Below are 23905 nucleotides of genomic sequence, written 5' to 3'. Positions count from 1 at the left end.
ATAATGATTTAGGAACCTTTGGGCACAGAGAAATGGGTTTCTCACATTCATATGGAGGTTTATGCTGTAACATTCCCAGCAAAATAAAATGGAAACCGTCTATATTTTGTGTTTACTCAGCAGCCTTGATGACACAAGTTCAAAACTAATTTCTGTGCTCAGCTTCTCTTTCATTTTATTATTGTGTGTTTTCTCCTTTGTGAAGTGTAATTCTTCAATAATGGTATTCAAAAAAAATTGTTTCCCTGTATGTACCTGGATCAGTCCAGACCGCTGGGTTATGCTTCCCTTCCAGCAGATGGAGACAGAGAAAAACTTGAGGCGCACCCCCTCTTAGTCTGATGTGCCACCTGCGATCCTTCAGTATTTCTCTTATTTCCAGCAGAGGAAGGTGGCAGAAACTGTGTTCCCGATCCTTTTAAAATAAATAAATAGATACAAGGTGTTGTGCCTTTATTTTTTTGCCTTTGGCAAAAAAAAGTTGTTTTTTCTGGAGGTGAGCAGTATAAGCCCTCCTAAGGCTATTCCTTTGGTAGAGGCACGGCTGGGGTTGGATATCCCGTGAGCCGACTTACCCGGAGCTGACTCTTTACCGGTGGGCTGGACCCTCCCCTTAGCACCCAGAGATGCTGTAATTCCTCGGGTGTGACCTGTGCCACTATTGCTGCCCCAGGGGCGTCTTGGCGGTTGTTTTTTTCCCCTGGTTGAGTGCGACATTTGTCTTTAAAAAAAAAAAAGCTGGTACTTGCAGCCAGGTTTCCCGGGGCTCCGGAGGAGCAATTTCGCTACTTTTTGGATTCTTGCTATTGCAGCACCGTGTGGGAATGCTGCGGGATTAGTCCTGTTCAGCATGTGGGGAGCCAGCGGTGCGGTTCTCCCGCGATGGCCTTTGCTCAAGATGCCTTCCGGGTGGTGAAGGTCTGTCTGGGAGCTATATCTGAGCATTTTCCTCGCGGTCCCGAGGTTCAGGGAAGAATCTGCACACTTGCAGGCCTCAGGCTGCCCCGTCCGGCGCGGGAACGGTGGCCATTTTGCCTCCACCACGCTCCAATGCAGGGGGAGTGGAATTCCCTCCTCTGCTTTCCCCACCGAATCTGAGCCCTGTCAGGCCTCTGAACTTAGTGCTTGATTCCCCCCTGGTTCTGACCTCTCCCCCCCCCCCCCCCCCCCCCCGGGGGGTCACCTTAAAGAGGCAGCACCCATTTTCTTCTCAGTTCATGCTGTTGATGCACGAAGCATTTTTAGAGGCTGAGGCTGAATTACAGCCATCTGACCGGCTCCAGCAAAGGTTGCCAGACTTTCTAAGGGTCAAGATTCTTCCAGGATGCGGACGGGCCATGCAGCTTCGGACAAATCGGGGACTCCGGTTTCCAATCCGAATCCCCCTTCGCAGGACCCTCTCATCGGGAATAGGGACCGGGGATGTTGAGTCCGCACCAGTGGAGGGAGATGATCTGCGGGTCCTCAGATTATTTAGAAGAGAGGAGCCTTGATCCTTTGATCCCTCATGTTCTGACGGAATTAGGGATTGAGGCTCCGCAGCAGAGTTCGGAGGCTACCACTGTGGGCCCCTCCTAAGACTTTTCCTTTTCACCCAAAGCTGCTGCAGCTCATGACCCGGGAGTGGGAGGCTCCGGAGGCCAGTCTTTGTGGGTTGAGCTATGGAAAAGCTCTACCCACTGCTGGAGGAGTCTTTGGATATCCTTAAGGTTCCTAAGGTGGACACAGCCGTTTCAGCCATCACTACGTGGACGACTATTCCGGTGGCAGGTGCTGCTCTTAAGGACCTTCAGGTTCGAAGGCTTGAGGTCCTTCTTAAACGGATTTTTGAAGTTTTGGCGCTTTGCGTTTGGGTGGCAGTATGCAGTAGCCTCATGCAAACGGCAACCCTTAGATGGGTAGAACAGTTGCTCACCGTGCAGGAGCTGACTCCGGCGGAGCAGGCAGATCACATGGAGGCTGTTGCATACACCACAGATGCCTAATCTTCTTCGTGCTTCCTCACACACAATGGCTTCGGCAGTTTCGGCCAGGAGACTTCTTTGGCTCCGCAACTGGTCCGCTGATGTTTCCTCCAAGTCCCAGTTGGGCAATCTTCCCTTTAAAGGGAAATTCTTGTTTGGGAACTATCTGGTGTACAAGTTACTGAAGGATAAGCCTAGACCCTCCAGTGCCTTCAGTTCAGCTCTCCCTCTGTTTCAGGGGCAGCACCATTTTCGATAGGGCAGAGCCCCTTCCTTTACTCCACGTCAGCCGTCTGCGAGGTCTCAGGCTTGGACTCATTCCTTTCGTGGCTGCAGGCCTCCCTGCACGGAGGCCCTCAGGGATCTTCCAGAATAAAGTCTTACCAATGACCCACTCCCCAGTTCCGGTGATTGGTGGTCGCCTTTCTCTGTTCTTCGAGGAATGGGTCAAGATTACATCAGACCAGTGGGTTCTAAGCATCATCGAACATGGCTACGCTTTAGATTTTTGCTCGCCCTGTTTTTGGGGTCTCCCTGCGGGTCCTGTGCGAAAACGGTCATTGGTGAATCAAACCCTATCCCAGTTGAAAGCCCTGGGAGCCATAATCCCGGTTCTTCCGGCGGAGCACACTACCAGCAGATACTCCATATATTTCGTGGTTCTCAAGGAGGAAAGCTCATTCCATCCAATATTGGATCTGAAGAAGTTGAACAGAGCACTTCGGGTGCCTCATTTTTGCATGGCAACCCTGCGGTCAGTCAGTCGTGGCCGTCCACTCTGGCGAATATTTGGCTTCCTTAGATCTGACGGAGGCGTATCTTCACACAGGGATCCGTGAGCGTCATTGGCAGTTTCTACGGTTCATGATCTTGGGCGAACATTATCAGTTTCAAGCGCTCCCGTTCGGATTGGCGAAGGCTCCCCGTGCCTTCACCAAGTTAATGGTGGTTGTAGCAGTGGCTCTCAGGCGGGAGGGGATTTTGGTTCATCCTTACTTGGATGATTGGCTCATCCGAGCAAAGTTGGAGGAGCTTTGCAGGATAGCAATTCGGTTGGTTTTGCACAGTCTTCACTCTCGGATGGGTCGTCAATTTTACCAAGAGCCAGTTAGTCCCATCCAGGTCCTGAACTTCTTAGGCGCTTGGTTCAACATGTCGGTCAGTAAAGTCTTTCTCATTCAGAACAAGCTAACTGCGCAAATTCTGCGTCTATTGTCCCTGCTGCCCCGAGTTTGGGATTACTTGCAAGTACTTGGTTCTATGGTGCCTACTCTGGAGTAAGTCCCCTGGGCCTTCGCTCATATGAGACCTTTGCAGAGGGTGTTGCTTTCTCGCTGGGATCCGAAGCTGGAAGAATTCCAGATCCCATTACCGCTCTTGGAACCTGCCAGGACCAGTCTCAGTTGGTGGTTGGTCCTGGACCACTTGCGGTGTGGGATGGACCTGGAGGAACTTCAGTGGGTGATTGTAACGACAGACGCCAGCCTCTCTGGTAGGGGGGGCGCAAGGGCGATTGACAGGTCAGCAGGCGAAATGGTCCATAAATCGCTTGAAAACCAGAGCAGTACGCCTGGCATTACGCAGTTTTCTCCCTCTCGTGCTACATCGATCTGTGTGAATTCTATCATTTGGTGCGAATTCTGTCAGTTGTCAAGGGGAAACGAGAAGTAGTCCGGTGTTCGCGGAGGTGGACAAGGCTAATGGTCTGGGTGGACCGGCCTCTCACATAGCCGGAGTCGACAACATCCAGGTGGATTTTCTCAGTCGCCAGCAGTTAGATCCCAGAGAGTGGGAACTTTCCGAGGAGGCGATTCATCTTTTATCTCGTTGGTGGGGGGTGCCTCGCCTGGACTTGATGGCAACTCAGAAATGCAAAGGCGGCTCGATTCTTCAGACGCAGATGGGATCAAGGGGCAGAAGGAGTGGATGCTCTGGTCCTTCCGTGGCCCTGCGACATTGTGCTTTACATCTTTCCTCCCTGGCCGTTGGTGGGCAAGGTCTTTAGAGGCCCATACAGGGTTGATCATTCTTGTAGCCCCGGAGTGGTCACGGAGGCTGTGTTTCGCGGATCTGATCAACTTAGTGGTGGACGGTTCTGTCCGGCTCTGTCATCTCCCGAATCTTCTTCGACAAGGTCCAGTATTTTTCAATCAAGCGGCTCGCTTTTGTCTAGCGGCCTGGTTGGCTTATGAGAGGAGGCAGTTGAGGAAGAAAGGTTATCCTGATTCGGTCATTTCCACCCTACTACAGGCACGGAAGACTTCTACTTCGCTCATGTATGTTCGCGTCCGGAAGATTTTCGATTCCTGGTGTAGCGGGTTGAATGTGTCCTCGAGTTGTACCTCCATTTTCATATTTTGGTGTTCTTGCAGGAGGGGCTGAAGAAAGGCTTGGCGTGTAGTTCTCTCAAGGTTCAGGTAGCGGCTCTGGGCTGTTTAAGGGGTAAGATTAATGGAATATCTCTTGCAGCTCATCCTAATGTGGTGAGTTTCTTGAAAGGTACTAAACATTTGAACCCCCCAGTTCGACCAGTGTGTCCTTCTTGGAGTCTGAATCTGGTTCTCCTTGGGTTGTGCGGCCTTCCTTTTGAGCCTCTAAAACGGGCCACTTTGAAAGATCTAATGCTCAAAGCGGTTTTCCTGGTGGCTATCACTTCGGTGAGACGTATATCTGAGCTTCAAGCATTGTCCTGTAGGGAACCTTTTCTGCAGATTTCAGATTCAGGGGTGTCCCTTAGGACGGCGCCCTCTTTTTCTACCGAAGGTCGTATCGGGGTTTCACCTCAGACTGTGGAGTTGCCGGCTTTCACGGACTTGGATCAGGATTCCCCTCAGGCTCGTGATTTGCGAAGATTGCATGTCTGGCGGATTCTGCTTCAATATTTGGAGGTGACCAGTGTTTTTAGGTTGTTTTGACCACCTTTTTGTCTTATGGGAGTGGTCCTAAGAAGGGTAATAAGGCATCTAAAGTTAATATTGCCCGATGGTTGAAGGACGCCATAGCTTCGGCATATATATGTCACGGATGCGCAGTACCGGAGGGTTTAAAGGCTCATTCAATCCGATCTCAGGCGGCGTTTTGGGCTGAGAGTCAGTTTGTTTTGCCGCAGGAGATTTGTAGAGCGGCTACCTGGAAATCTCTACACACTTTTGCTAAACATTACAGTTTAGACGTCCAAGCTCCGGATGTAGACTGTTTTGGCAGCAGTGTTCTTCGAGCAGGACTCTCCAGGTCCCACCCCATTTAGGGCAGTTTGGGTACATCCCAGCGGTCTGGACTGATCCAGGTACGTACAGGGAAAGGAAAATTGGTTCTTACCTGCTAATTTTCGTTCCTGTAGTACCACGGATCAGTCCAGACGCCTGCCCAGGGTATTCGAGTCTGGAGAGTCCGTTCGGAGTTATTTGTCCTTTTCATTCTGCAGAATATTTTGAAGAGGAGGACAGGATTCAAGTTGAATATCAAATTACTCCCTCCTTGTACATAGTTTACACCGTTTTTGTTAAGCAACTGTTTGATATAGCCATTGGTTATTAAGATTGGTTTTGATATGTTCATTCAGTGGCACACCAGACTGAGGGGGTGCCTCACAAGTTTTTTTTCTGTCTCCATCTACTGGAAGGGAGGCATAACCCAGCGGTCTGGACTGATCCGTGGTACTACAGGAACGAAAATTAGCAGGTAAGAACCAGTTTTCCTATATTTACTGAAAGAAATCTGGGAAGTTCCTGGTCTCACGCCATATGATTCCTAGGGAAAGGATCAGCTGGTATGACCCACTGTATCCCAACTGGTTAAAGGAAACCAAAATGCTGAAGAAATCAGCATTTCCTGTATGACAATAAAATACTATCATTCTCCGAGGACAAGCAGGATGGTAGTCCTCACACATGGATGACATCATCTGAAGGAGCCCCAATGTGGAAAACTTGTGTCAAAGTTTCTAGAACTTTGACTAGGCACAGGCACACTGATCATGCCCAGCATGCCCTATACCACACCTCCATGCAGAGTCCCTCTTCAGTCTCTTCTTTTATTCCCCCATGTGCAGGCTGGCAGAGAAGTACAAGCAGTGTCTGGCCAACAAGGAGAAGATCCTGAAGGAAATTGATGTGAAAAAAGAGTACCTGAGCAGCTTGCAGCCCCGTCTCAACACTATCATGCAGGTAATACCCTGGTTTTGAGTCTGTCCTCAGATTCTCCTGCTGTGTCTGCAGAGTGTGACACAGCAGGAAACTGAGCGCTACGTGTCTGACTTGCCACTGTTTGATGTTTGTACAGTCCTATCCTTGTATAAGCCCTATACAAGATAATTCATGTGGTTCTAGTATCCGTGCCCCCTCCACCAAAATGTTTTCAAGTTAAATTGGAATCACCAAGTCTGCAGCAACTCCATTGCCAGCCTATCCATCAGGCTGTTCCAGTAACATAAGATATGCCATACTCGGTCAGACTAAGGGTCCATCAAGCCTTGTATCCTGTTTAACAGTGGCCAATCCAAGACTCAAGTACCTGGCAAGTACCTAAACATTAATTTCCTAGCGTGTAGCAGATGGACTCAGGACCAATGGGTATAGTGTACTCCTGATAGCAGTTGGGAGACTGAGTCAGATTTCAATCTGACGTCAGCCTACATATACCCATGCAGGAAGCTCTGCTCTTCAGTATTTCTCAGTCTCCTTAGCAGTTTGGGACACTACACACGCTTGCACAGCATTAGAAAATCCAAACCAAAATAAGAGAAAATCTTACCTCTACAAGACGAGCCCCGCTCTCCTGCGGTGATACCTAAGGGTTCCTCCCCCAGTCGAGAATTCCTGAGGTGATTTCTGAGATCCCTCAGAGGTAAGCCTCGGTCCGATAGCCGGTTCCCGGCGTGGACGTAGCCCCCTGAGTGGCTGAGAGGCAGTGGGTGCAATACCGAGTGCGGCGGTGAAGGTATTCCCCTCTCTTCCCACAGCCTGAGACCGGGAAACGCCAAGACAAGGTAAGGTAGAAAACTTTAAGTCTCCGGTCTTCAAGGCTCGGTGAGCCGCACAGATCACCATCTGGTGTCTGGGCCATCGGGTTGAGCAGCCCCGTCCAGGCTAGGCCCCGATCCGGTGTGAGGGTCCTTCCATGTGGAGACCCTCTGGGGGGGGGGGAGTTGCTATCTTGCCCGCATGGTCGTCAGCGCCATTTCCCCCCCCCCCCCCAACCCAATCGCTGTATTGTCAGCACATCTAAGCTGTTCGCACAGCGGTGAGCCGGGCGCAGAAACTACTTGTGCGTGCATCGGTGCCCGGCGCACTTGTGCGCACAGCAGCGCGCACATCTTCTGCACCTGGCACGCACAGCGTTGGTGCACCTGGCACGCACAGCGTTGGTGCACCTGGCACGCACAAATAAGCCTCCCGGCGCGCGCACATAAGCGCATAGACGAGTTTTGAACCACTCCACGTGCACAAATCATGACACCTCCGGCCAAGAAAGCCAAGGGACAAACTCTCTGCCCAGCCTGCCACCTGAGAGCTGTGCAACATGAAGTGGCCTCTGCCCTGTGTCTATAGTGAGAAGAGGCTCTGGGGGAACAGAGGCAAGGCCCCCCTCAGCCAGTAGAGGAATCAGGCTCCACCAATGATAGTACACCAGACCTCTCTATCCCCGGCTCGGGCCCTCCTCAGATGGGCTACTCGGAACACCGCTGGATTCAATATAGACCCAGGGACCTTTTCCTTGGTGGAATTCTTCAAAGGGCTGCAAACCTTCGTCCAGGCGCAATCAATGCCACCTGTGACACAGCAACAGTCTCCACCGGAAGAACAAAACTTTCCAGGCCCCTCTCGACCTCCCCAAGATGTGCCTCCTCTGGGCAAAAGCGTCCCGTTAAGGGACACAGACACCTCGGAGGAAGAGCCAGACTCCTTGGAGGAAGGGGAAATTCCTCCAGGAACGGAACCATACTGAACCATGATGTTTCTTCTCCAAAGACGAGTTATCAGATCTCGTGTGTCTGAGCCTGAAGACGCTGTCCTTTCCAGGCTCACCCCTACAGGAGGAGATAGAAACTACTGGGTTAAGAAAAAGACTGACAAATTCGAAATGAGCCAGCTTTCTAAAAAATCTATTTTTTCCACAAATATTTGATTGTGTTCATAGTACAGGCATACATCACTATTGTTGTCCAGTTTATTCTTAGTGACCTTCATTCACAGCTGTCACCATTATACAGTAGATAGTTTCTCTAACTGATAATAAATATCAAAGGAGCCAACATTTCTAGTCAAATTGTAATAGCCAGCTGGGCATACTATAGGTAAAATAAAAAAAAAAATAAATAAATATTAGTTAATTACATAACATGCAATCAAACATTTTAGTCCTTTGCCAGGACTGTCATCAGGCATGGGACCAACATGTTGGACTGTGTAGTATGTAAATCATGTTCCTTACCTATAATGTGCCTGGCGAGCTCCTATTTCAATTAATCATTGAACTGCTTGGGGACCCCAGCATGAGAGATTTTCCAGTTGCATCCAGTTTTGATGCCTCCTGAGGAAGTGCAGCTTGAATGGCATGCCTACATTCTACACCTGTTTTCTACTTTGCATTTTCTAGTCCAGTCACTCAGTTTACAGATGTGTCTTAAACCACAAACATTCACTTTGATTTTAATTTAATTGGCAGATTAAAATCTTTAAGAATCTCTTAGCATTCTGATGTAATTCTTGAGGCAATATTGGTTTTTTTTTAAGTTCCTCTTATTTATTTATTTTTAATTTTTATATACCGATGTTCCTGTAAAGAATACATATCGCACCGGTTTACAAGGAACTGAACAGTCGCCTCAAGGCAGAATACATTAACACAAGTATACAGGAAAACTATTAAAGAGAACTTACATATTTGGCCTCTTTCTTAAAAGAATTCCTTGCGTATATCACATGAATACATGCAAAATATGACCACAACACAAATGGGGGACATGAGGCAGAAAAGTTCTCAAACTGGGAAGCATTGCTTTTTATTCTAAGAATACGTGCAAACTTAAAAAAAGATGTTGATAAAAAAAGAAAGCAGGTGGAAAAAAGCTGAGGTAGACAGCTTGATACTATAAGAATCAAGCTCTGAGGTGACTAAAGTTAAAACTAGTTCAGCTCTGAGTTTTCACTCATATTGGAGGCACACTCCAAAATAATTTATTCCCTGTATGTACCAGGATCAGTCCAGACCATGGGTAAAGCCCCCGTTCCAGCAGGTGGAGACAGACCAGAGTTCTGAGGCTGCCCATATAAGGACGGAACCCACCCAGGAACCCTCAGTATTTGTCTTTCTCCAGCAGGTGGAACAGCTCACCCTTTGGTTCCCTGTTTAGCTTGCCCTCCGTAGTCTGTCTTTCTTCTTTCTCTGGGGCAAGCTCACGCAAGTACATTTTTAGTTTACTTCTTAATTATTATAATAAAAAAAAAAAAAATTCTTTTTGTCAGTTTTCTCTGACTAACTGTGTCAGGGCAGACAGTTCTGTCTCCCTCGCTCTTAGGGTTCCTAGGGGGGCTTTGCCCCTTGATTTCTGTCAGCCTAGGTTCCCTTCCTGGTGACCTAGTGTGGGTGATACTGGTGGTGCCAGTCCCTCTCCCCACGTTTACTGCTGCCGTGCCCCGAGATGCACGTGCCTCGGTTGAGCCTTCAGGGATGACTTTCATGCCCCTGCTTCTGTAAATTATTTATTTACAAAAAAAGAAAACTCACTTTCACAGAATATATATTTTATATACTTTATTTAATCAAATAAAAGGCAGCAGTTTATTTTGTGAGGAGGGAGCGGGGTTCAATCTCCCGCCCAGCTCCTCAGGGGCTCCCTGCTCAGCTGTTTTTAATTACCTTAGCGGCTGCTTCCCTGCTGTATGCTGCGGCCATCTTGCTGTTGAGGCTGTGGAGAGCCGGTCTCCCGCGAAGGGGTATGTTCAAGGTGCATTTCAGGGGGTGAGGGCTCCTCTATTGAACCGCCACCTTTTAGACCTCGGGGAAGGGCTCCCCGATGAATTTCAAAGCCGTTTCCGTCCCGGGAACGCGCGTCAGCAATGGCCATTTTGGGTGTTTTCAGATGAAACACTTCCTGCTTCTCTGGGGGCTAGGGATCCGATTTTCCCCCTGATTTGAGCCCGGTTCGATCTCGGGGGGGGGGGGGGGGTGGCTCGGACCCCCCCTCACCTCTCCTGCCCCCTCTCCCCCTTCCACAAAAAAAAATCAGCACGGACCCGTTTCTCATCTGATTTTGTGCTTTTATTACATGAGTCTTAGCAAGTTTACAAAGGGAGGTAGACCCCCCCCCCCCCTCAGTGGTTTCCTTCCCCCCTGTGTGGTCTCCTGATATGGTTCCGGACCCACAGGGTCCAGTTAGGGTTCGGGTGGTTCCGGGTGTTCCCCCCCCCCCCCGCCTCCCTCTGACCCGCTTGATTTAGGGGATATTGATAATACGACCCAAGCCTCCCCACTGGAGGGCGACGTCCCTCGTGTCCTGCGCTTATTTCAGTGGGAAGAATTGGAGCCCCTTATTCCCTTCATTCTCCAAGAGTTGGGAATTGATGCCCCACCAGATGACTCTGTGGCAGCTGCAATGTCACCAAATGCGGACCCGGTCCTGGCGGGACTCAGGGCGTTACTGCATACTTTCCCATTTCACCCTATGCACCGCCTGCTTCTCAGGGAATGGGAGTTCCCAGAGGCGGGCCTCTGAGTTGGTAGGGCTATGGATAAGCTATACCCGCTCCCTGAGGACTGCCTGGACATGTTAAAAATCCCTAAAGTAGATTCTTCTGTCACTGCTGTTACAAAACGTACTACCATTCCCGTGGTGGGCACTACTGCATTGCGAGATGTACAAGACCGTAAGCTTGAATTTTATTTGAAACGCATTTTTGATGTCTTAGCGCTTGGAGTCCGGGCGACTATTTGCAGCAGTCTCATGCAGCGGGCAAGCCTTAGGTGGATGCAACAGTTACTCAGCACCCAGGACCTCCCGTCTGCGAAGGCTGAGCGTTTAGAGGGTGCTATAGCCTATGGTGCCGATGACCTTTATGACTTGCTTCGGGTCCAAGCTAAGGCTATGGTTTCTGCTTTTTCGGCCAGGCGTCTTCTCTGGTTACACAATTGGTCCGCTGATGCTTCTTCCAAGGCTCAGTTGGGCACTCTTCCTTTTAAGGGCAAGTTGCTTTTTGGTGAGGACCTGGAACAGCTTATTAAGTCCTTGGGTGAAAACAAAGTCCATAAGCTTTTTTTTTTTTTTTTTTTTTCCCGACTCGCTCTCGCTTCAGGGGGAACCGCCGTTACGCTAGCAGAGCCCGCGGCTCCTTTCCCAGGGGAGGCGTGTCCAGGTCCCAGTCTTGGTTCCATTCCTTTCGTGGCCGTCTAGGTTTCCGAGATGGCCATCAGCAACTCACTACCACTAAATCAGCTCCCCAATGAAATTCAGCCGGTCCATTCCTCTGCACGAAATTTAGGTGGGCGTCTTTCTCTGTTTCTCGAGGAGTGGGCCAAATTCACTTCCGATCTCTGGGTCCTCGATGTGATAGAACACGGATACGCATTAGAGTTTGCCAGGGACCTGCCGGATCTATATATCGTGTCCCCTTGTGGCCTTTCCAAATGGCCTGCGGTCTGTCACACCCTTTTGAGACTTCAGGATTTGGGAGCGATCCTTCCGGTTCCGGTGCAAAAACAAGGCGCCAGCCAGTATTCATTTTACTTCATTGTTCCAAAAAAGGACTATTCCTTTCGCCTCATTCTGGATCACAAAAGGGTCAATCAGGCCCTCAAGGTTCCCCGTTTCAAGATGGAAACTCTACGGGCAGTAATTGCGGCGGTCTGTCCCGGCGAGTTCCTTGCTTCCCTAGATCTCATGGAGGCTTATTTTCACATTCCCATTCGTCAGGAACATCAAAAGTTTCTTCGTTTTCAGATCCTAGGCCAGCACTTCCAGTTTCGGGCTCTCCCATTCGGTCTTACCACCGCCCCCCGCACTTTCACCAAGACCATGGTAGTCGTTGTGGCAGCTCTCCGTCGGGAAGGGATCTTAGTCCATCCTTACCTGGACGATTGGTTGATAAGGGCTAAGTCCGCCGCTCTCTGTACGCTCGCGGTAGACAGAGTTTTAGCCCTTCTCACATCTCTCAGCTGGATAGTCAACTACTCCAAAAGCACTCTTCGGCCCTCACAAGAGCTAGAATTCCTGGGCGCTCTTTTCAACACTCGGGTCTGGAAAGTTTTTCTTTCGGGCTCGCGAACACTCAACTTGATCGATCAGTTGAACACTTTCGGCACTCTTCCGCTTCCCACGGCGTGGGATTACCTGCAGGTTCTAGGGACCATGGCTTCCACAATCGATCTCGTCCCCTGGGCGTTTGCTCATATGCGTCCTTTACAGAGAGCATTGTTGTCCCATTGGAAGCTGAAGTCAGAACAGTATCAGGAGATTCTCCCTCTCTCCGACTCTACCATCGCCAATATACAATGGTGGTTCTCCCCGGCTCACCTTCTCAAGGGGATGCCTCTTTTTGACTCCCTCCTGGGTCATAGTAACGACGGATGCCAGCCTCTCCGGATGGGGGGCTGTCTGCCAATCCCATGTGACTCAAGGTTTCTGGTCCCTGTCCCAGTCTCTGTGGCACATTAGTTGTCTAGAAGCCCGAGCAGTTCGCCTGGCTCTCAAGTTTTTTCTTCCTCTGATTCGCCACAAAGCGGTCCGAGTGCTATTAGACAATTCCACCACGGTGGCTTACGTAAATTGACAAGGGGGGACTCGAAGTCGTCTAATGGTGCTAGAGGCCAGCAAGCTTTTTCTCTGGGCAGAGAGGCACTTGGATCGCCTGGCGGCTTCCCACATAGCAGGCAAGGAGAATGTCCAAGCCGACTTCCTCAGTCGACAACATTTCGATCCCGGCGAGTGGGAGTTGTCAGACGTAGCGATGGATCTAATCGTGCGCAGGTGGGGTCCCCCTCACCTAGACCTCATGGCGACGCTAGCCAATGCCAAGGCTCCCTGGTTCTTCAGCCGGTGGAGGGAGCATTGCTCAGAGGGAGTGGATGCGCTGGTTCTTCCCTGGCCCTCCGATGTTCTTCTTTACGTGTTCCCACCGTGGCCGTTAGTGGGGAAGGTTCTTCGGAGAATAGAGCTCCATTGCGGACCAGTCATTCTCGTGGCACCCGAACTGCCCTGACGGCCGTGGATCGCGGACCTAGTGAATCTCACTGCGGACGGCCCTCTTCGTCTCAGTTATCTGCCCCATCTCCTGCATCAGGGTCCCATATTTTTCAACCAGGTGGATCGCTTTTGTCTAGCGGCATGGCTTTTGAACGGAGACGTTTGAGACGCAGAGGATATAAGGAAGAAGTCATTGCTATCCTCCTTAGGGCTCGTAAGCAGTCAACTTCGCTTACCTATGTCCGGGTCTGGAAGGTTTTTGAAAACGTCTGCGAGGATTTGGGCGCATCCGCTCGTTCCCCTTCTGTTGCGGTGATACACTTTTTTTTTTTTTTTTTTCTTCTGCAAGGTTTCTCCAAGGGTCTTTCGGTCAGCTGCCTGCGTGTTCAGGTCTCTGCGCTTTTTTCCCTCCTGGGTTCCATTGAAGGTCAGCCAGTAGCCTCTCATCCGGATGTTAGTTTTCTCAGAGGCGCTAAGCATCTAAAGCCGCCTATCCGGTCTATTCTTTTTTTTTAATTTATAATTTTTATTGATTTTCACACTGCATTAACAACACAATAATACAAGAAAAGAAAATATACATATCAATATAATAATTCGTATAATCATTCGGAAATTAACATCCTTATTTAAGAATCATATTTCTTGTAGAAATAAAACATTTCTATGATTATACATCCATTTATAAGGTAATGGGGAGATCCATAATTCTTAATTCTAGGCAAGCAAGAAATTATAAATAATAAAGAAAAAAAAAAGGGAGGTAGGTCAGTATATACCTCTATAACCCGTGGGAAGTTCAGGTAGCATTATTTAAGGCAATTCGGGAATCAAGAAAACTACGTAAATCTTGCGGATCAAAGTACACATATCTTTGAGAGTTAATTTTTAATACACATTTACTAGGATAGCGAACAACCATATATGCACCCAGGTTTTTAACTTCCTGGGCCATACGAAGAAATTGTTTTCTACGAATTTGCGTATCCCTGGATAAGTCCGGATAGATCCAAACTTTCTCACCTAAATAGGTTTTATCCCTATTTCTCAAGAATAACCTCAAAATAGTGTCTCTATCTGAGGAAAAAACAAATCTAATACAAAGAGTTCCCCGAAACTCAATTTGTTCTTCCATTGACTGTTCCAGGAAGCCTGTTAGATTTCCAAAATCTTGCGATTGTATCTCCATATCCTGTTGTTTTCCTGCCTTCTTCCCAGTGTTTACATAAAAAATCTTTTCAATAGGTGGTATACCTTCCATAGGTAATTGCAGATTTTCCTGTAAATATCTTTTAAGTTGTTCCAGAGGCGAAATCAACTTTACACAAGGAAAGTTCAATATTCTCAGGTTTTTATACCTGGCCTGGTTCTCCATTTTTTTCAATTTTCCTTGTGTTATTCTTATCAGATTTTATTAATCCAGACTGGACTTCCTTTATTTATTTTATTTATTTATTTAAAATTTTTATATACCGGCATTCATGTTGCAAACACATCATGCCGGTTTACATATAACAGGGGTGTACAGTGAACAATTCAATAACCTATTTGTGTAGAAGGAAGCAGTTACAAATAACAAGGTAATAGAACTGGGAGGAGAGAAGAAAAGGGAGAGAATAACATTAGGTATAGGTATTTACATTAGTAATAACATTTTTACATGTGGAAGTGGTAGAATCTGGCTGAATAGAATTAATCTGTGTCCGGGAAAGCTTTTTTAAACAGCCAGGTCTTGAGTCTCTTCCTGAAGGTTGGGAGGCTGGGCTCCTGTCTAAGGTCCGGTGGGATGGAGTTCCATAGAAGGGGGCCGGCTGTTGAAAAGGCCCGATCTCTCAAGGTAATGTGTTGGTAGTTTTGGCTGGGGGCACTTGAAGAGATCCTCTGAGTGTGTCTCTTGTTGGTCTGGAGGAGTTATAAATTTGGAATGGGACTTGTAAGTCGAGTGGGGTGAGTTGATGGATGGTTTTGTATATTATGGAAAGAGATTTGTAGAGGATTCTAAAGTGAACAGGCAACCAGTGGAGATCTTTTAGGATTGGAGATATATGGTCCCTCCTCCTGGAGTTTGTCAGTAATCTTGCTGCAGCGTTTTGTAACATCTGGAGGGGTCTAGTATAGGAGGAAGGTAGGCCCAGAAGGATAGAGTTACAGTAATCGATCTTAGAAAAAATGATGGCTTGTAGAATGGTTCTGAAGTCCTGAGTGTGGAAGAGTGGTCTAATTCTTTTCAGAACTTGGAGTTTGTGGAAACAGTCCTTGGTGGTTCTGTTGATGGAAGCTTTAAGGTTCATCCGGTTATCAATTAATACTCCTAGATCTCTCACCTGTGTAGTAGTTGGGATAGTTGGAGGATTAGAGATGGCATTGTTATCTGGGGAGATGAGAAGCAGTTCTGTTTTAGAGGAGTTTAAAACTAGGTTTAGGTTAGCCAGGAGATGTTTAATTTCGAAGAGGCAGTTTTCCCAGTGAACCAATGTTTTTGTGTAGGATTCTTTAATGGGTATCACGATCTGGATGTCCATTTGTTTGATCCATTTGTTCTTGTACATTTTCAATTTTTTCTATATGTTGATTAACAACAGGGTCCAATCTTTGTATTTGCGACTGCGTAGATGAAATCATAGATGACATATTCACTATTTGGGTTTTTAGTTCTAATAACACTGTCCAGACATTCTCCAGGGTGATATTTTGCACTTGATCCGAGAAAGTAGGTAGAATAATGCTTACCGGAGCTTCTCGGCGGCGTTCATGCCTATCTTCCAAGGCCGCCGCCATTTCTTCCAGCCTCTCCGGCGTTGATGTTTGCGGTGCAGCTTTAGGATCTTTTCCTCCAGCCTCACTCGGCCGCAATTGCCGAGGATTCGCTGCTATCGCTGCTTCCGGACCTATCTCCCCATTTGTATCCCTCTTTTCCACTCCGTGGGGGCCAGGTGCCGCACACACTTCGGACTGGGCATTCTGACCCGGAAGGAGGGATTGTATGTAGGTCGGAGGCTGGGGAGCCACGGGAGCTCCGGGATCTTAGAGTGGTATTCAAGGCCCAAGCCTCTGAAACCTGCTCCAGTCCAGCGGCTATCGCGGACACCTCACCCGGAGAACGACTGACCGGCGAGAAGAAGCCCTCTATCACAGATTGAGGTAGGGCTGAAATCGGGGTTATCGGAGCCTCCCCTCGAAGTCTCCCTTTTCTTTTTGTGTGAGGCATTTTTCTTAAGAAATAGTTTCAACTCTGGGAGTGCTTCCTCACGCTACCACCTAGCTGGACGCCATTTTGGATCTCCTGGAATCTATCCGGTCTATTTGTCCTTTGTGGAGTTTAAATTTGGTTCTTCAAGCTCTTTGTACGGCTCCGTTCGAACCTCTTCGTCGTGCCACTCTCAAGACTGTTTTCCTGGTTGCTATCTGTTAAGCCAGGAGAGTGTCCGAGCTTCAAGCTTTATCTTGTAGAGACCTTTTCTTGCATTTTTCAGACTCTGGCGTCTCTCTCAAGACTGTACCTTCTTTCTTACCTAAGGTTATTTCGTCTTTTCATATTAACCAGTCCGTTGAACTTCCCGCGTTTTCTCCAGAGGATATCGCAGCCTCTGGTGGTGGTGATCTTCGTCATCTAGAACTTAAGCGAGTCTTATTGCGTTATCTTGAGGTCACCAATGATTTTCGTGTGTCTGATCATCTTTTTGTCCTGTGGAGTGGACCCAACAGGGGGAAGCAAGCTTCTAAAGCTACGATCGCTCGCTGGTTGAAGGATGCGATTTCCTCTGCTTACATTTGCAAGGGCTGAGCAGTTCCTGAAGGCCTAAAAGCTCATTCTTTGTGTTCTCAAGCGACCTCTTGGGCGGAGTCTCAATCTGTGTCGCCGCAGGAAATTTGTAGGGCAGCTACATAGAAATCCCTTCATACTTTTGCTCGTCACAACTGCCTCGATGTTCAGGCTCCAGTCTTTGGTTCCTTTGGTCGGCAGGTTCTTCGAGCGGGACTATCTAGGTCCCACCCTATGTAGGGAAGCTTTGGGACATCCCACGGTCTGGACTGATCCTGGTACGTACAGGGAAAGGAAAATTAGTTCTTACCTGATAATTTTCGTTCCTGTAGTACCAAGAATCAGTCCAGACACCCGCCCGTTCTTTTCTGTCCGCTCGAATCTTTTTCCAGGTATTTTTTGTCTTTTTCCTTCTTATAGGATTTCTTTGATTCCTGCATCGGCTTCCTGGATTTTGCTTATAGCCACCGGAAGCATCGTTACGATGATCAAGGGTAGTTATACAAGAGCGTTTAGTTTACACAGTTCATTCAGTTGTACTGTTATTTATTGGTTTAAATTACATTTATAGTTATCCTGTTAACTTGCTTGATCTTATACCTTTCTGCTTTGACAATGGTTATACTGAGGGTTCCTGGGTGGGTTCCGTCCTTATATGGGCAGCCTCAGAACTCTGGTCTGTCTCCACCTGCTGGAACGGGGGCTTTACCCATGGTCTGGACTGATCCTTGGTACTACAGGAACGAAAATTATCAGGTAAGAACTAATTTTCCTTTATCCCAGTGTGTCATAAAATGTTTGACACACTTAATCTTTTGTAAGATTTATATGTGTGTTTTTGTTCTTTGCCTCTGTGAGGATGACCAAGCAAATCTTCTGGGCTGGAACAGAAAACCACACTGACCAACTTTTTCTAATGCAATCTTAATTTTTATTAACATAAACAGAAAATCAACATGCCAGTAGACTACCTACCTTTGCAGTGTACTGACAATGCAACTTCAACTTAGGTCAGAATATGTTACAGAAGCTGGTGTCTCCTGATTCCAGCTGGGCTTATACTCTTATCCCCATCCCAGCAGGGTTCTGCCCACAGAGCTTTCTCTCTTTGTAGGATTTAAGGTGGCCCAGGCTAAATACCTGGTACCGCACATGTTAAAAAGGGAAAAAAGGGTCACAGCCTCCCATACTTATGTTTTGTTTTATGTAATATTTGCCTTCTCCTGTACCTCTACCAGGCTTCGCTGTCCGTACAGGAATACCTAGCCATGCCTTTTGACCAGGCGCATAAGCAGTATGAGATTGCTCAACACCTGCCACCTCCTCTCTATGTGCTCTTTGTCCAGGCCAGTTCCTACAATCAGGCTTGTGGTGAGTATTGGCACAAGGGAGGAAACAGGGAAATGGAGGGATGGGAGGAAAAAAAGGATGAGGGTGGGGCAAGAGGGTAGGAGTTATTGATATTCATAATGCATTGGAAATCCCAGCTATGATATACCACCTGGCCAGATTCTGCCATCTGACTGGTTATCTTGGCACAGCCAGGCTTAGTCTGGAATCCAAGCTCTTTCTCACTGCAGAGTCAATGAGGGCATTAGTGGTGGTTTGATGGTATGAAACTTGCTCTGCTCAAGTGCTTCCTAAATCCAGGACTCTGCAGAAACTCTGAATGCCCCAGACAGTTGAGGTGAAAATGGAAGAGAGTAAAGCCTTTTCTCTGTTCTACCTTTTGAGTGTGAGACTGCAGCCTGGATGAAAGTGAAAGATAATGAATAAGTTACAAAAAGCTGCTATCACAGTCCTTTTCTCTGAAGCAGCCTAATTAAAACATTCTTATCTTGTTTCCTGTATCTGCAGTGTGTATGATGTGAGGTTTTGTACTCTGTGTCATTCAGAGATGGGAATATTGTAATGAAGTCTCATTGCCCTAGAAGTCTGTCCCTCCAGGAATCACTCCCATTGTTCTGAAAGCTCTGTTGGATCAGTCTGTGCGATATCATTAGAATATCTTAACACAGTTTGCAACCTGAAGTGTCCAGAACTGGAACGTGGTTTTTAGCTGCATTATAGATGTTGTTCTGTTAGTGCGGTCACTGCGTGTTTGCACAATCCAGAAAGCGTCAAATCTGTTTACATAGTTCAGCAGTATTCCAAGATGCATTATTTTTTGTGTGCTGCCTTTCAAATCTAGCTTCAGATCTTCTTGTAAAGTCAGTCATGTTCAGCATGCCTCATAACCCCTTTAAACGAGTGCGATGTCAGAAGGCATGTCTGGCCAGGGTTATATGTCATGTTTAAACATAGTCTCTCTGATTGTTACTGCTGTTTTCGTCTGTCTTTTTCCATGTCTCTCCTTTCCCACTTCTCTTTACTTTCTATTCTCCTTTCCAACTTTCCGCTTTATCATTTTGCCTTATCTTTGTCCTTTCTGTGTTCCCCTATTTCTGCCATCTTTCTCATGTCTTTACTTCCCTCTCAATCTTCATTTTTCCTTACATCAGCCCAGATGAAACACTCCTCCCAGCCCTATAGGCAGGGTGAGTATATGTCTTTTCTTGTGTGTAAAAGCACAGAGGGAGTGGGAGGTGTGTGGAGCTGAGATTTCTTGGTATCAGTGCACCATTTTTGTGCCCTCTTCACTGTTTTTGCTGGTCCTGCTGTGTCTTTAAAGCTATAAATCCTTAGAATTGTACAGCTTGTCTTAGTGCTTGAGATCTGTCTGAGGAGGAATTGTCACTGTATGTAGTGAAAACAATGTGTTAAGGCGAGAGAGTGAATAATGTTCTCAGACTAAGAAGTGAGAGAGCTTTCTCTGTCAGCTGCATCATAATATGCTGTTGGAGACTGTGTGCTGACAGTGGTCATACCAGGAACCCTGAAACAGACTCTGAATTTGGGATCCAAATACAGTTTTGGCAGGGAAGGGGGGAGATTGTAGAGGAGAGTTTGGAAGAGAGGGTGTTAATTATGAGTTCTGAGATATGCATTCATCCTCTTTTTGAAGTATTTGGTTAAGAGAGTTTTCTATGTCCTACATACGTTCCCTCCTCCCTGTTGGTAACATTGCCTTTCTCCAGCAGTCCCCTTTTTTAGGGAGTTACCTGGGTCCTGAGCCACATTCTTTCCAGCTCTAGATTTATGTCTTTATTTTCCTATACGGTAATTTCAAGCCTTATGCCTCTCTGCAGATAAGAAACTGACTGTTGCTATTGAAGGGAGCGTGGAAGAAGCCAAGGCTCTCTTCAAACCCCCAGAAGATTCTCAAGGTAAACAAGTTGCTGCTTGATGTTTTAGCTTTTCTCTGCCACTTCCTGCATTTGTATCTTTCTCTTGGTTACCTTTGTGTATTTCTTGGCCTTAATTCTAGTCAAAGCTGACTGTCTAAATTATAAAAAGAAAAACATGTAATAACTGTGCTCTAAACCAGTTGTTCTCAGCCTTTTTTCTGTCGGGACACACCTGACAAGATGGTTCACGTGCGTGACACACTGAACACATGACCATCACGGGCTAAATGTAAACATATACTCTGTATCTTCAGGATCCCCCCCTGACCCTCCCAACAATGGCTACAGAACTATGACATTCCCCGTTTAATTTACCATACAAAAAAGATATTTCTGGTGTCATCTCAGTAACAGCAACATAAAGATTCTCTCCTACCAGGTGCAATAGCCCTCCTTATGAAAAAACAGTAATTTACCACCAATACATGTTCTATTGAGATAACATGACAAATAATATTGATACAAATGCCTACATACTAGTAAAATACTTCACCTCTGTCACACACATAGAATTGACCTTCACCAAGAACAGACACCACAAATTACAAATATGGAAACCCAAAAAAGCCACTCTGCATTCTGTGCAAAACAGAAATATAGCACCTAACAGACTTCCAGGATCTGCAATGATGTACACAAACTAATGCGCACAAAGTAACACCTGCATTATGGATCTCAAACAGTAATAACCCGACCTATGAAAAGGCAGCACTGAAAAACTTACTCCCGGCCCTAAACACCAAAACACTTCCTATTAGGAAAACAGAACAAGCCAAGCTGCTATAGATCCCTACCAAGAAACTAGAAGCTTGCAGAACACCCTTAGCTGGATCACACACGCAGAACACGAACAGCCTCACCAAATACAGAAAAAAGTGACCATAAAGCTAAAGTTTTTGTGTTGTTGCACTGCATACAGAGTTTGGCTTCTTGCTGTTTCTAGTTCAGTTTTTGTCTCCACATTTCTATTTATACATTCCTCGAGAAATATAAAATAATTCTAAAAATAGAATATAATAAATGTTTCCTAGCGTGTACCAGATGGACTAAGGACCAATGGGTATAGTGTGCTCCTGATGGCAGTTGGGAGACAGTCAGATTTCAATCTGTCTGCGGTGAAGGTATATACCCATGCAGGAAGCTTAGCTCTTCAGTATTTCATAAGAACATAAGAAATTTCCTTGCTGGGTCAGACAAAGAGTCCTTCAAGCCCAGCATCCTGTTTCCAACAGAGGCCAAACCAGGCCACAAGAACCTGGCAATTACCCAAACACTAAGAAGATCCCAAGCTACTGATGCAGTTAATAGCAGTGGCTATTCCCTAATTAAACTTGATTAATAGCTGTTAATGGACTTCTCCTCCAAGAACTTATCCAAATCTTTTTTGAACCCAACTACACTAACTGCACTAACCACATCCTCTGGCAACAAATTCCAGAGCTTTATTGTGCGTTGAGTGAAAAAGAATTTTCTCCGATTAGTCTTAAATGTGCTACTTGCTAACTTCAGGAATGCCACCTAGTCCTTCTATTATTCGAAAGTATAAATAACTGATTCACATCTACTCGTTCAAGAACTCTCATGATTTTAAACACCTCTATCATATCCCCCCCTCAGCCGTCTCTTCTCCAAGCTGAACAGCCTTAACCTCTTCGTCTCCGTCCCCTAAGCAGTTAGGGACACTACACACGTTTACACAGCGTTAGAAAATCCAAACCAAAGAAAGAAAAATCTTACCTCTATGAGACGAGCCCCACTTCTCCTGCGGTGATACCTAAGGGTCCCTCCCCCCCCAGTCGAGAATATCTGAGGTGATTTCCGAGATTCCTCAGAGGCAAGCCTCGGTCCAGTAGCTGGTTCCCGGCGTGGACGTAGCCCCTGGCATGGCTGAGAGGCAGCAGATGCAATACCGAGCACGGCGGTGAAGGTATTTTCCCTCTCCCCCCGCAGCCGGAGACCACCCAGCACGAGACCAGGAAGCGCCGAGACAAGGTAAGGTAGAAAACTTTCTTAAAGTCTCTGAGGCTCTGATAGCCACACAGATCTTCCTTCCGGCATCTTTAATCGGATTGAGTAGCTCTGTATGGGCTAGACCCCGATCCGGCGCGAGAGTTCACACACGTGGAGACCCTCTGGGGGGATCGCCATCTTGCCCGCGTGGTCTTCGGCGCCATTTCCCCCCCTTGATCGCCGTATTGTCCGCACAGCGGCGAACCAGGCGCACAAAGGACTTGCGCGCATCTGTGCTGTGCGCACAGCGATGTGCACAATGGTGCCGGGCGCACAGATAGGCCTGCGCGCACATCGTCGGTGCACCCGGAGCGCACAACTGTCTCCTGGCGTGCATACCTACACGCACAGACAGGTTTTGAGCCGCTCCACGCGCACAAGTCATGGCACCGCCGGCCAAGAAAACCAAGGGACAAGCTCTCTGCCCAGCCTGCCACCTGAGAGCTATGCAACTCGAAGTGGCCTCTGCCCTATGCCTGCAGTGCAAAGAAACTCGGGGGGGAACTGAAGCAAGGCCCCCCTCAACCAGTAGAGGTATCCGGCTCTACCAATGATAGTACCCCGGACCTCTTTATCTCCGGCTTGGATCCTCCTCAGATGGGCTCCTCGGGGTACTCCACTGGATTTAATATGGTCCCAGGGACCTTTTCCTGGGTGGAATTCTTCAAAGGGCTACAAACCTTTGTCCAGGCACAATCTGTGCTGCCTGCGAGACAGCCACAGTCTCCACCAGAAGTGCAAGATCTTCCAAGCCCCTCTCAGACCCCCGAGACGTGTCCCAGCCGGGCAAAAACCTCCCCCTGGGGGACACAGACACCTCGGGGGGGAAGAGCCTGACTCGCTGGAGGAAGGGGTAATCCCCCCCCCCCCCCCCCCAGGGATGGAACCATACAGAACCATGATGCGGTTCTTCTCCAAAGTCGAGCTGCCAGGTCTTGTGTCTCTGAGCCTGAAGACGCTGGCCATTCCTGGCGCAAGTTCCACAGCGGAGCCAAAGACTAACCCAGTTCTGTTCTGTCTTCGTCAGGCCTCATGCTATTTTCCAATGCTGCAGGCCGTACAACAACTGATTGACCTGGAATGGAATGCCCCGGAGGCCAGCTTCAAAGGAGGACGGGCCCTAGAAGCCTTATACCCCCTAGAATCAACGGCCAAAGAACTCCTAGGGTTCCCAAAAGTGGACGCCATGGTCTGCGCTATCTCAAAGCACACTACCATCCCAGTCGAAGGAGGAACTGCACTCAAGGATGCTCAGGACAGACGTCAGGAATCCATCCTTAATCATTTGATGTCGCAGCAATGACCCTGCAAATCGCCTCCTGCTGCACCGTGGTGACATGTGCCTGCTTGCGAAGAGAAATTAGGGAAGCTAACCAAATTGGTAGTGCAGTAATAATGGGAGACTTCAATTACCCCAATATTGACTCGGTAAATGTATCATCGGGACACGCTAGAGAGATAACGTTCGTGGATGGAATAAATGACAGCTTTATTTTTTTATTTTTTATTTAAAAAATTAATATACCGGAGGTTCCTGTATAATATACATATCACCCCGGTTTACAAGGAACCGTAACTATCGCTTCATTTAGCGGTTTACATTGAACAGAAATTAAACGAAGTAAACAAATTTTTACATTGAACAAATTAATTGAAGTAAGCAAAATAGTATATAATACTAAACTGTTAATAAACAAGCAAG

The 23905-nt window shown here is 47.4% G+C and overlaps 1 protein-coding gene across 3 annotated transcripts in view; it reads left to right on the top strand.

The window, feature by feature from the left end:
• The window catches only part of THOC5 (THO complex 5), a 435920-nt gene that overhangs the window by 136936 nt on the left and 275079 nt on the right, over positions 1-23905 (top strand). For 2 of the 3 annotated variants that reach the window (XM_029619746.1, XM_029619745.1), the window contains exons 7-10: positions 6016-6130; positions 18145-18277; positions 19408-19443; positions 20095-20172. In XM_029619746.1, coding sequence (XP_029475606.1) covers positions 6016-6130; positions 18145-18277; positions 19408-19443; positions 20095-20172 — 362 coding nt within the window. The remainder of the gene's footprint in view (positions 1-6015; positions 6131-18144; positions 18278-19407; positions 19444-20094; positions 20173-23905) is intronic. The other variant, XM_029619747.1, reaches the window with a different exon arrangement.

Source organism: Rhinatrema bivittatum, chromosome 11 (genome assembly GCF_901001135.1).
Source record: "Rhinatrema bivittatum chromosome 11, aRhiBiv1.1, whole genome shotgun sequence".
In the NCBI taxonomy this organism is placed as follows: Eukaryota; Metazoa; Chordata; class Amphibia; order Gymnophiona; family Rhinatrematidae; genus Rhinatrema; species Rhinatrema bivittatum.
Note: the sequence above shows the minus strand (reverse complement) of the source record. Positions and strands in the feature narration are given on the sequence as shown.